The following is a 14,105-nucleotide window of genomic DNA, read 5'->3' on the forward strand; positions in this document are numbered from 1 at the left end:
GGCTGACACGCACACACAACACCGTTCCCAGGCTATATGGGTTCAAAGGAGGACCTTGCTGCTTTGTTGAGGTACATTTTCATGGGATGTGGGAATTGTGGGTGGCAAATTCAATTAGAACTGAATGGTAATGCTGGTACCGTGGTAGTAGATTTATTACATTCAATAGCACCTATAGGCCCATGCTTACTACACTTTTCAGATATTGGAAAACATTGACAATACCATACAACAGAAACTCAGAATGTAGCCTACGGTATGATTAATCAATTTACATTTTAAGAGGAATACTGGTCTGAGAGTCTGAGACTCTGAAGTGAAAACTGTGGAAAAAAATGTGTCTCCCTGAGATTTCATAAAATGTCTGCAACTATTGTTGCAAATAGAAGTTGCTTCAGCAACAAGGTGGGTGGTGCGGCAGGGTTTTCGAGCTACGTGTTTGTTCGGATTCCCTGTCAATCATTCTAAAAATGCTGCGGACCTCCCTGTCTGCACTTTCAGCGAGTGTTCCAACCGCATCTACAGCATCCCGACAGGCGAACACTGGCACTGCAGGCTCAACCAACAATGATTTTCGGATCCTCGGCAAAAGCACTCTCCGTACATCTGCAGGAAACCGAGAGGAAAGGGGTAGAGAGAATCCTTCGTACCCAAACAGCGCGAGAGAGAGAGAGAGTCCGAGTGAGTGCAGAGCGAGAGAGAGACGGGAGGATAGGCAAGTGGGTTTGTGGAGTAAAAAAAGAACGCCTGGACCTGCCAAGATCAAGAGGATTGTGTGTTATTCTCGGAATAATTGCAACTGCGCTTATTTGCAAAGTGTTTTTTTCGCCAATCAAAATGTCATCGTCTGGGAAAGACAACAGTGGTGCTCAACATGCCAGTTACGTGGGACCGTATCGCTTGGAAAAGACGCTCGGCAAAGGACAGACAGGTTGGTTGAGCTTTCTCATAACCTAACGGTATCCACCTCTCTCGCTTTCACTAATTGCATAAACATGGCATAGGCTGGGCTGTCGGACCGCTCTCTGCAGTGAGTTAATTTCGTCTGGTGGGTTGACAAAGCTGATGATTGTGTTTGCGGACAATTATCTGCCCCCCTATTAAACGAATTTGGGTTTTTATTTTCGAGCGCAGTGCTTCTCACACGATTGTGCTGGAACAGTGTGCGGGATAGGAGAGGGTATTTGGGCGCTTATGATGCTGGCTGCTCAGTTGATATGCGTTCTGTTTGTGAAGCCCTGGTCGAGATTGGGTGTGTTTACAGTCCTCGCACATCGAAAGTGTGTGTGTGTGTGTGTGTGATTAAAACGAACTTGTTCCCTGCTCTCTCCTTGTCCGCCTCATTGCTTTTCAGTGTGTCCTGTGATTTCAGCACACAACGCAGAGCTAATCCTGATCTGCCTTGATACCTTGATCTATTCTTAGTAGGCAACGCAACGTTTCTCCTGGCTGTTTATTTGTCCATGGTGAGCTCTCCCATAGAATGCCCAGCGTATAGGACTGGTATTGGAAGGAGGCAAACTGTTCAACGGTTTATTTTAAGGGCTATATTCCGTTGTCAAATAGGAGTGGATATGAAGGCTATATACCTGACATGTTAAAGGATCATATACGAACGCATTAGTTTTAGTCTGTATAGGCTATACCTGTCATAGATAATAATGGCTATGCAGAAGTCTATTTTGGTGGTCTATTTAGCAGAGATTGACATAAATGACCAGCAGCCTTCTTGTTTCACCAAGGCTTCTGTTTTATTGTCTCGTTGAAATACACGTATATGGATGTCATTAGGTTTATCCTACAGTAGCTATGGATGTTTGCTAGAGTCCTTTGCAGTCAGTGACTTGCTACAGCAGCGTGGTGCTGGGAACAGACCCAAAGGCAGGCGCAGACCCTACCCGGCAGAGATGAGAGGGGGAGAGTGATGCAACACGCTCTGTGCGCTGCCCCAAAAATGAGAGAGAGAGATTTTCTCTGTCCATCTGTTGTCTAAAGCGGCCACAACAGGCGTCACTTCTCCTACCCAGGCCAGCCGGTCCTGCTGTGACGCTTGATACTGTATGCTCTGACTCCTGAGTTAAGTTTCCCCTATGTACAGATCTAGGATCAGCTTCCCCTCACCCAATCCGCATCTTTACCATTGGAAGGGGAAATGCAAAACTGACCCAAGATCAGCATATAGGGGCAACTATACCCTACAACATAGGCTATGTAAACTCAGCAAAAAAATAAATGTCCCTTTTTCAGGAACCTGTCTTTTAAAGATAATTTGTAAAAATCCAAATAACTTTGCAGATCTTCATTGTAAAGGGTTTAAACACTGTTTCAAATGCTTGTTCAATGAACCATAAACAATTAATGAACATGCACCTGTGGAACGGTTGTTAAGACACTAACAGCTTACAGATGGTAGGCAATTAATAGAGCAACAGCACACTATCATTTATCTGAGTGGGATTTCTCTGGGCTAACACACCACACGCTAACCAAACACCATCATACACACACATAGTCCAGCTGCAAAGATGCAACACATGCATGCATGCAGAATTACACACACATAGACAGGAACACAGACATGTGCAAAGACAGACAACCATAGCATGGAAATGCTGAGATGCACACATACACTCTCTATTTATGTTTACACCTAGCAGACCACTGCTACATAGTTGGTTACCAATAATCTGTATAAACACAAAGTAACCCTGCCTAGTGCCTTAATTAGAAGACTGGGTTGTATCTATATGATTCAATATAAACTCAATATCAACACAGGGTGGACAGTGGGAGTCATGCTAAGATGTTAAAAGTGCAGGTCACACGCGCGCACACACACACAAATACCAAATAGGCATGCATGCACGCACACACTTACACTGTGAGAGAGTAGTTTCATATCCACAAGTACAGTACTAGAATCAAACTGCATAAGACAATACAATCACCGTTACATATTTGATATCCATCAAACAGAAGCTAAGGATGAGATAAGATTTACCATGTCCCACTGACATCATATGCTATAACAAATCTACCAAAATGCTGAAATAAAATAAGTATTATCATTCATAACTCTGAGGAGTCCGACGTGGATATTCCCTGACTATTTTTTTAGAAAGGGGCATCCATATATACTCAGCAAAAAAAGAAGCGTCCTCTTACTGTCAACTGCGTTTATTTTCAGCAAACTTAACATGTGTAAATATTTGTATGACCATAACAAGATTCAACAACAGACAAAAACTGAACAAGTTCCACAGACATGTGACTAACATAAATTTAATAATGTGTCCCTGAACAAAGGGGGGGTCAAAATCAAAAGTAACAGTCAGAGGTCGACTGATTACGATTTTTCAATGCTAATTCCGATACAGATTGTTGGAGGACCAAAAAAAGCCGATACCGATTTATTTAACTAGGCAAGTCAGTTAAGAACAAATTCTTATTTTCAATGACGGCCTAGGAACAGTGTGTTAACTGCCTGTTCAGGGGCAGAACGACAGATTTGTATCTTGTCAGCTCGTGGGTTTGAACTTGCAACCTTCCGGTTACTAGTCCAACGCTCTAACCACCTGCCGCCCAACAACTCTTATTTTAACTTAATATAATACATTCATAAAAATCTATTTAGTCTCAAATAAATAATGAAACATTTTCAATTTGGTTTAAATAATGCAAAAACACAGTATTGGAGAAGAAAGTAAAAGTGCAATATGTGCCATGTAAAAAAGCTAACGTTTAAGTTCCTTGCTCAGAACATGTCCCGTTCTGACCTTTATTTCCTTTGTTTTGTCGTTATTTAGTATGGTCAGGGCGTGAGTTGGGGTGGGCAGTCTGTTTGTTTTTCTATGATTTTGGGATTTCTATGTTTCGGCCTAGTATGGTTCTTTATCAGAGGCGGGTGTCATTAGTTGTCTCTGATTGAGAATCATACTTAGGTAGCCTGGGTTTCACTGTTTGTTTGTGGGTGGTAGTTTCCGTGTCTGTGTTTTTCACCACACGGTACTGTTTCGGTTTTGTCATTTCACGTATTCGTTTATTGTTTTTGTATTTCATAGTGTTCAGTATTTTTGTTATTAAAAAACGACATGGACACTTACCACGCCGCATATTGGTCCTCCGAATCTTCTCGCCTCTCCTCTTCAGACGAAGAGGAGGAAAACCCTTACAGAACATGAGAACATATGAAAGCTGGTGGTTCCTTTTAACACGAGTCTTCAATATTCCCAGGTAAGAAGTTTTAGGTTGTAGGTATTATAGGAATTATAGGACTATTTCTCTCTATACCATTTGTATTTCATATACCTTTGAATATTGGATGCTCTTATAGGCACTCTAGTATTGCCAGCCTAATCTCGGGAGTTGATAGGCTTGAAGTCATAAACAGCGCTGTGCTTCAAACATTGCGAAGAGCTGCTGGCAAAGGCAGGAAAGTGCTGTTTGAATGAATGCTTACTAGCCTGCTGCTGCCTAACACTGCTCAGGCAGACGGCTCTATCAAATACCAAATCATAGACTTAATCATAATATAATAAATTCACAGAAATACAAGCCTTAGGTCATTAATATGGTCAAATACGGAAACTATCATTTCGAAAACAATACGTTTTATTCTTTCAGTGAAATACAGAACCGTTCCGTATTTTATCGAATGGGTGGCATCCATAAGTCTAAATATTGCTGTTACATTGCGCAACCTTCAATGTTATGTCATAATTATGTAAAATTCTGTCAAAATAATTACTGTCTTTGTTAGGAAGAAATGGTCTTCACACAGTTCGCAATGAGCCAGGCGGCCCAAACTGCTGCATGTACCCTGACTCTGCTTGCACAGAAGGCAAGAGAAGTGACACAATTTCCCTAGTTAATATTGCCTGCTAACATTAATTTTTTAACTAAATATGCAGGTTAAAAAATATACTTGTGTATTGATTTAAAAAAAGGGATTGATGTTAATGGCTAGGTACATTGGTGAAACAACAGTTTTTTTCGCGAATGCGTTTGTTAAATGATCAGCCGTTTCGCAAAGTAGGCTGTGATTCGATGATAAATTAATAGGCACCGCATTGATTATTTGCAACGCAGGACAAGCTAGTTAAACTAGTAATATCATCAACCATGTGTAGTTAACTAGTGATTATGTTAAGATTGATTTGTTTTTTTATAAGATAAGTTTAATGCTAGCTAGCAACTTACCTTGGCTCCTTGCTGCACTCGCGTAACATCGTGCCATGCCGTCTCCTCATGGAGTGCAATGTAATCGGCATCCAAAAATGCTGATTACAGACTGTTATGAAAACATGAAATTGGCCCTAATTAAATCGGCCATGCCGATTAATCGGTTGACCTCTAGTAACAGTCAGTATCTGGTGTGGCCACCATTTGCATTAAGTACTGCAGTGCATCTCCTCCCCATGGACTGCATCAGATTTGCCAGTTCTTGCTGTGAGATGTTACCCCACCCTTTCACCAAGGCACCTGCAAGTTCCCGGACATTTCTTGGGGGTATGGCCCTAGCCCTCACCCTCCGATCCAACAGGTCCCAGACGTGTTCAATGGGATTGAGATCTGGGCTCTTCGCTGGCCATGACAGAACACAGACATTCCTGTCTTGCAGGAAATCATGCACAGAACAAGCTGTACGGCTGGTGGCACTGTCATGCTGGAGGGTCATGTCCGGATGAGCCTGCCGGAAGGGGACCACATGATGGGAGAGTATGTCTTCCCTGTAACACACAGCGTTGAGATTGCCTGTAATAAAAACAAGCTCAGTCCGATGATGCTGTGACACCCCGCCCTAGACCATGACAGACCCTCCACTTCCAAATCGATCCCTCTCCAGAGTACAGGCCTCGGTGTAACGCTCATTCCTTCAACGATAAACGCGAATCTGACCATCACCCCTGTTGAGACAAAACCGCGACTCGTCAGTGAAGAGCACTTTTTGCCAGTCCTGTCTGGTCCAGCGACGGTGGGTTTGTCCCCATAGGCGACATAGGCGACACCTGCCTTACAACAGGTCTACAAGCCCCCAGTCCAGCCTCTCAGCCTATTGCGGACAGTCTGAGCACTGATGGAGGGATTGTGCGACATTGCAATTTATTGCCCTGGCCACATCTGCAGTCTTCATGCCTCCTTGTAGCATGCCTAAGGCACGTACGTTCACGCAGATGAGCAGGGACCCTTGGCAACTTTGTTTTGGTGTTTTTCAGAGTCAGTAGAAAGGCCTCTTTAGTGTCCTAAATTTTCATAACTGTGACCTTAACCCCTTGTTAATCTCTCCTCTCTCGGGAAATGGTCACTGGGCTGAGTTCAGCCAATGGCATTGTTTTTGATGAGGAAGGTGACAGTTTCTGTCCACTGGGATTGACAGGTCTCTGCTGAGAATAGCAACAGGGTTTTACTAATGGGTTGGACTTTGGTGAATGTCCCATGCTCTGATTGGTGACTATTTGTTCAAGGATTTTGTCTCTGGTGAGATTGACTGTTGTGTTTAGCCAATGAACGTGTCTTTGTTAAGATTGACGGTTGCCTTCAGCCAATTAGCTTGTCTCTGGTGAGATACAATTTTGCTCAGCCAAGGATCTTGTCTCTGGTGACTGTCCCAGCCAAGCTATGAGGTATTAATTGAAAAGACCGTGGAAGGGAGGCCTAGGGTGTCTTGCTGGCCTGCACTGAGCCATGGAGCTGGTTCCTGTTCATTAAGTGATTAGGGCTGGACACGCATGCGCGCTCGCACACACACGCACTGGCTCTAGCTCTGCTTCCTGGCCTAATCCCCTTCACTGCTAAAGTCCCCTCAGCTCTCACTTACGCACTCACATGGTACACAGGGGACCAAGGCTGCTACAGTACACTGCTATAGTGCTACACCAAACACACTGATACATTGGCTACAATAATACACCACTAAACTAGTACATTGATACACAGCTACACCCATGACACCGTTCTACAAGGGATCACAGACCACTTTCCCACTTTTCCTTTCTCTGTCTTTTTTTTCTTACTCTCTCTCTCTTTCCTCTTGATATCTCTCTATTTTTCTTTCTCAGTCTCTGTCGAAATCAGTCTCTTTCTTTCTTTACCAGCCCTCCATGTAGACACGAGGGTCCTCCTCCAGGTTTATTGCTTTTCTGTGTCCTGAGTACCAGAGCCATTCTGGCTCTAGCCGCTCTGTTTTCTGGGGCCTGAAGGATCCATAGATGCTGCCTTCCTGCTTGGCTGGGTCCTGATTGGGGCTGAAGCCACAGAATCATGGAAGCCATTTTGAAGCCACTGATACAGTTGTCGTGCTCGAGTGCCGGAACCATGGTGGAACCTAGGGCTAGGGCTGTGGCGGTCATGACATTTTGTCAGCTGGCAACTGTCATGTGAATGACTTCTGGTCTCTCAGTAATTGACCATTAATTAACATAAACACACTTAGCATCTCCAGGCCTCCACGCATAGAAGTTGCTGTTGCACACCTTTGGAACATCTACATTTAAAAAAAAGTATATTAAATCCATTTAATATACACCATCTCAATAAATCCATGATTTATTTGAAGCAGGTCTAAAAAAAACTTTATTATATGAAAAAAATTAATTCCTAGAAGAACAGAATAGCATATTCTGAGTCAGCCTACTGTATGTTATCATGCTATGTACCATTCCAATGGCAGCCTAGGCTGTAGGCTAGTTCATTTAGCAGACAAGATATAGTTATGTATTCTGTGCCACTATTTTATATGATTTTATAGTAAGAATCTAATTTAACTGAGATTTATTAAATAGGAAGGATATTATTCCTGTTCCCAAGAGCTGTACGCTAATAAAGTGGCAATGTAGAGCATAAAAGTTCAAATTGGAAGCAGGTCATATATGCTAGAGTTAGCGTTATGTAGCAACATTAGTTGTGAATGATGCAAACCTTAGAATATCTTAGAAATCAAAGCGTATAGGCCTATGGGCTGCATGATGGGACTTTTGCCTCAGGCTGCACACACTGTTCTCTCATCAAGTGATAATATGTGACCGACCGGCTCAAATCGGTCTTATGTAGCAAAATTTAGTTTTGTTGTTTTACATTGGATAAAAGTAGAGACTCGGAGCTACAAAATGCTATATCATACACTGCATTTTTTAGGAACAATGGGAAAGTCATTCAGCTTTGAAAGCTGATAAACTTGTAAACTCACTTTTGAGAAAATGGCCTTTTGGTACTTAGTGAAGAGTTCTTCTTTGTCTACACCCATTCAGCATCGTTCACTCCATTTTAACCTTTTTGGGATAGGGGGCAGTATTTTTACATTTGGATGAATAGCGTGCCCAGAGTGAACTGCCTCCTACTCTGTCCCAGATGCTAATATATGCATATTATTATTAGTATTGGAGAGGAAGGATATTATTCCTCTCTGTAGTTTCTAAAACGGTTTGAATGATGTCTGTGAGTATAACAGAACTCATATGGCAGGCGAAAACCTGAGACAAATCCAACCAGGAAGTGGGAAATCTGAGGTTTGTAGTTTTTCAACTCAGCCCCCATTGATACAGGGTGGTATTAGTTGTGTTTCACTTCCCAAGGCTTCCACTAGATGTCAACAGTATTTAGAACCTGTTTTGAGGATTCTACTCTAAAGGAGGAGCTCATACGGGCTCTTTGAGTGAGTGGTCTGGCAAAGTGCCACAGCCTCGGTCTGGCGCGCTCACGTGAAAGGTTCCACTTAATTTGTACAGACAAAGAAATTGTCCGGTTGGAACATTAATTAAGTGTTATGTTAAAAACATTCCATACTTAGGTTGGCATGTTTCTACGGGCTGTACCGGAACTTTTTGAACTTTTCGTCCGACTCTCAGCGCGACCTGAACGCGCTTTTGGATTTTTTTTTACCAAACGCCCTAACAAAAGAAGATATTTGGACATAACTGATGGACATTATCGAACAAATCAAAACATTTATGGTGGAACTGGGATTCTTGGGAGTGCATTCTGATGAAGATCATCAAAGGTAAGTGAATATTTAAAATCCTATTTCTGAGTAATGTTGACTACCCAATTTGGCGGGTATCTTTTTGGCTGCTTTGTTGTCTAAAGGCTGTACTCAGATTATTGCATGATTTGCTTTCTCCGTAAAGTTTTTTTGAAATCTGACACAGCGGTTGCATTAAGGAGGAGTGTATCTAAAGTTCCATGTATAATAGTTGTATCTTTATCAATGTTTATTATGAGTATTTGTGTAAATTGATGTGGCTCTCTGCAATATCACCGCATGTTTTAGAACTACTGAGTAACGCGCCAGATTTTTTTTTTACATAAATATGAACTTTATCAAACAAAACATACATGTGTTGTGTAACATGACGTCCTATGAGTGTCATTTGATGAAGATCATCAAAGGTTTGTGATTCATTTTATCTCTATTTCTGCTTTTTGTGACTCCTGTATTTGGCTGGATTGATGGTGACCTAACATAATTGTTTGTGGTGCTTTCGCTGTAAATCCTTTTTGAAATCAGACACTGTGGCTGGATTAACGATAATGTTATCTTTAAAACGGTGTAAAATACTTGTATGCTTGAGGAATTTTAATTCCGAGATTTTTGTTGTTTTGAATTTGGCACCCTGCACTTTCACTGGCTGTTGCGGGGTATTCCGCTAGCGAAACCCCAGTCCTAGACAGGTTAAGCTTTAGCCCCACACATCTCGTTTCGCTCTCGAGGCGTGCAGAGCGCACACTTGACACTCTGGCTGATGATTGGTTTACCTATGGATAACATGAAAACAGCCTTACCAGCTCTGCTGGCAACAATTTAATTTAAAAACATTTCCGGCGTTTTCTGACACCGGCCATATTCAACGGGTGATTTGCGTTTGTAAATTCAGCAGGTATTCTGCACTCTGGCATACTCAGACTGAATTTACGAATGTACCCAAAATGGTTAGTTGCGTACACAATGAACCTAGCTAGGTAAACAATATGTAAGATCATGCACGTCATGTAAGATTACCTAGCGAGCCAGCCAGCTAAAATTAGCTAGTTAAACAACAATGAACATGGTGCCAAATCATGTCGTTACTACCCTGCATGAATCTGCTGGGAGCTAACCAACCAGGTTCAGCGTTAGCTAGCTAACATTAGGCTTTAACTAGCAATGCAAACGGCTCTGTTATATGAATAATAATAATGAATAATAACAGCTAGGGAGACAGCCAACCAGCTAGCTAACATTAGGCTCTAACTAATCCAGAAAACGGCTCTGGGATACAAATAATAACAGCATACACATATTGTTAGCTAGGGAGCCAGCCAGCTTACGTTAGCTAGCTAGCTAAAAGTAAACTTTAGCTTGAAATGGAACCCCTGTCTGTCAAAATTAGAAACGTGTAATATCAGAAAATGTAGCTAGTTAGACTATCATCAAGCATGATGGACGCGTCTCCCTGTCACGGATGCCATGCCATGGTTGCCCTTAGTTTGAGAAAACACCTGTCTCCAGATTACATCTTCAATCTCTTTAGCCATCGTACTCTAATTCCACTGATTTTCAAAATTGGATCCTCCAGAAAGTGGAGATTAACACTTATGCAGCTCCTCTACACAAAACATATTTAAAAAAAGCTGAGTACGACAGGATTACCAACACAGACTGACCAGCTCAAATATACAGAAGCCTTCTATATGGCAGACCAATCTGAACTTTCTCGGCATGTCCAGCCCACTCATTATCTCAGCCAATCATGACTAGTGGGGAGGTTGCTTACTTTTTCTGTGGCTTAACCAACTAGGCTTGCAATTTAACAATTATATTCATATTTACACATGTCATACACGTTTGTAATTAAGACACATGAAAGTTCACATGTTCCAGAAGGCTCTCCTGTGAAGTAGTGAACCGCGACATACGCCTAGTTTCCTGAAATTAGTCTGATGGGTGCAAATGGGACTCTTCTCAATTTTTTCCTGTCTTTACTAATACACTACATGACCAAAAGTATGTGAACACCTGCTCCTCGAACATCTCATTCCAAAATCATGGGCATTAATATGGAGTTAATAGCGATAATATGTGTGTATAGCCTCCACTATTCTGGGAAGGATTTTTACTCAATGTTGGAACATTGCTGAATAGACTTACTTCCATTCAGCCACAAGAGCACTAGTGAGGTTGGGCACTGATGTGGGGAGATTGGGCCTGGTTTGCAGTCGGCATTCCAATTCATGCCAAAGGTGTTCGATGGGGTTGAGTTCAGGGCTCTGTGCAGGCCAGTCAAGTTCTTCTACACCGATCTCGACAAACCATTTCTGTATGGAACTCACGGGGGCATTGTCATGCTGAAATAGCAAAGGGCCTTCCCCAAAGTTGGAAGCACAGAATCATCTAGAATGTCATTGTATGCTGTAGCAATAAGATTTCCCTTCACTGGAACTAAGGGGCCAAGTCCACCGAACCATGAAAAACAGACCCACACCATTATTCTTCCTCCGCCGGTATCGTTCTTCTGGCATCCACCAAACCCAGATTAGTCTGTCGGACTGCCAGATGGTTCATCACTCCAGTGAACGCGTTACCACTGATTTCAACGGCGGCAAGCTTTACATTACTCCAGCTGACTCTTGGTGTTGTGCATGCTGATCTTAAGCTTGTGTGAGGCTGCTCGGCCATGGACACCCATTTCATGACAAACAGGTCTTGTGCTGGAATTGCTTCCGGAGGCAGTTTGGAACTCGGTAGTGAGTGTTGCAACCGAGGACACTCAGCTTTCCTGTTCTTGTGAGCTTGTGTGGTCTACCACTTTGCGGTTGAGCCATTGTTGCTCCTTGACGTTTCCACTTCACAATAACTGCACTTAGAGTTGACCGGGGCAGTTCTAGCACTTGTTGGAAAGGTGGCATCCTATGACGGTGCCACGTTGAAAGTCACTGAGCTCTTCAGTAAGGCCTTTCTACTGACAGTGTTTGTCTATGGAGATTGCATGGCTGTGTGCTCGATTTTACACACCTGTCGGCAACGGGTGTGGTTGAAATAGGTGTATCCACTAATTTGAAGTGATGTCCACATTTCTTCATACACACATATATATATATATATATATATATGTGTGTATGTGTAATTCGTTTGTGATTTAGAATGGGCCATTATCAAGTGGGCAGGGGAAAAAAGTAATCCTCATGCACTCGAATAGCGATTGGAGGCTGCGCTTTCCCGTGGTTCCTTTCTCGATCATGCCGGGTAGGCTAGTCCGGTTTCACAGCAGAGCAATGTGCTTAATATTAGCAACTGAGAAATATATTTGCAGTAGAAAGCTGAGATCCTTCTCTTTTTAGTGGCAACCATCAAAACTCTGTTTTCACATAGGATTGCATATAGACATTTCGGGGTATATTTCACTACATGCATCAAACACTGTTTGAGGAGCAGCCTCTTGCTATACTCTGTAAGCCACCCTGCACAATACATTTGACATTTTAGTCATTTAGCAGACGCTGTTATCAAGAGCGACTAGGGCACATCAACAGATTGTTCACCTTGTCGCCTCTGGGGTTCAAACTAGCGACCTTTCAGTTACTGGCCCAATGCTCTTAACCGCTAGGGTACCTGCCGCCCTACAATAGGCCTATACGTTCTTTCACAGACTCCTAGATAGGTTTGGAGCGTAGCATAAGGCAACCATTCCATTCAGAATGCATAATAATACAGTCCACACTCGAAGGAAATTACTAGAGTTTAGGCTAAACCAATTATGTACCAAAGCATCTTAAAAAAATATATATATATATGTTTTTGTCGTACGTATATGCAGTAGGCTATTAGGCTATGCATTTTATAACGGCATAATCATTATTTTAACTCAGGCTTTTTTGGGCCTTGGGCTCATACTGTATATAGGGTTATGCGTATGCATAAGCTCTAATATGCGTTTGTGTCTTCTACATGCAACGTCTCAAATGCTTTAAATTGATCATCATCTTAGAAAGCGCTTTGGCTTTGAAACAAAATCCACAACAACCATGTTTTCCATTCAGTTTCAACTTTTTGTTCAACTTCTATCACAGTGAGGTAACACAATGTAGCTGAACGGTGAGCGTCAAAAGCATGATGCTGTTTTGGTAATACGTGTTATTTTCAATCGCATTTGTATTGATGTGGGACAAGAGCGGGCTGAGAACCAGGCCATTTGCGATCTGGGAGTCGTTAGCGAGTTGGGTACTACTAACGCATCAGCGGCATTCATGTGCAGAGCGCATAGGATGAGATTACTGTGACTCAACGGTCACATGGAATTTGACTGAGGTCATAACTGCCGGTGTGGCGGTAATACAGTCATTGCAACAGCCCTACCTAGGGCAATTGTGACAGTGATCTTCACTCCTGTGTGTGTGTGTGTTAGAGAGATATAGTGTGACTCCATGTACAGTGCCTTGCGAAAGTATTCGGCCCCCTTGAACTTTGCGACCTTTTGCCACATTTCAGGCTTCAAACATAAAGATATAAAACTGTATTTTTTTGTGAAGAATCAACAACAAGTGCGACACAATCATGAAGTGGAATGACATTTATTGGATATTTCAAACTTTTTTAACAAATCAAAAACTGAAAAATTGGGCGTGCAAAATTATTCAGCCCCTTTACTTTCAGTGCAGCAAACTCTCTCCAGAAGTTCAGTGAGGATCTCTGAATGATCCAATGTTGACCTAAATGACTAATGATGATAAATACAATCCACCTGTGTGTAATCAAGTCTCCGTATAAATGCACCTGCACTGTGATAGTCTCAGAGGTCCGTTAAAAGCGCAGAGAGCATCATGAAGAACAAGGAACACACCAGGCAGGTCCGAGATACTGTTGTGAAGAAGTTTAAAGCCGGATTTGGATACAAAAAGATTTCCCAAGCTTTAAACGAATACTTTCGCAAGGCACTGTATGCCAGTCAACTCAATCAAATGTACTGTATTTATGAAGCCCTTTTTTACATCAGCTGATGTCACAGTGCTATACAGAATCCAGCCTAAAACCCCAAACAGCAAGCAATACAGATGTAGAAGCACAGTGGCTATGAAAAACTCTCTAGAAAGGCAGGAACCTAGGAAGAAACCTAGAGGAACCAGGTTCTGCACGG

The 14,105-nt window shown here is 42.3% G+C and overlaps 1 protein-coding gene across 4 annotated transcripts in view; it reads left to right on the forward strand.

Moving 5' to 3' along the window:
- Window positions 1-512: 512 nt before the first annotated feature.
- brsk2a (BR serine/threonine kinase 2a) overlaps window positions 513-14,105 on the forward strand; it is a 527,560-nt gene continuing 513,967 nt past the window's right edge. For 2 of the 4 annotated variants that reach the window (XM_090200985.1, XM_090200982.1), the window contains exon 1: window positions 513-931. In XM_090200985.1, the coding sequence (XP_090057111.1) occupies window positions 568-931 (364 nt within the window). In that variant the 5' untranslated portion in view covers window positions 513-567. The remainder of the gene's footprint in view (window positions 932-14,105) is intronic. The other 2 variants (XM_090200992.1, XM_090200998.1) reach the window with 1 other exon arrangement.

This window comes from Oncorhynchus mykiss, chromosome 2 (assembly GCF_057628025.1).
Source record: "Oncorhynchus mykiss isolate SJ-2025 chromosome 2, ASM5762802v1, whole genome shotgun sequence".
Classification (NCBI taxonomy): domain Eukaryota; kingdom Metazoa; phylum Chordata; class Actinopteri; order Salmoniformes; family Salmonidae; genus Oncorhynchus; species Oncorhynchus mykiss.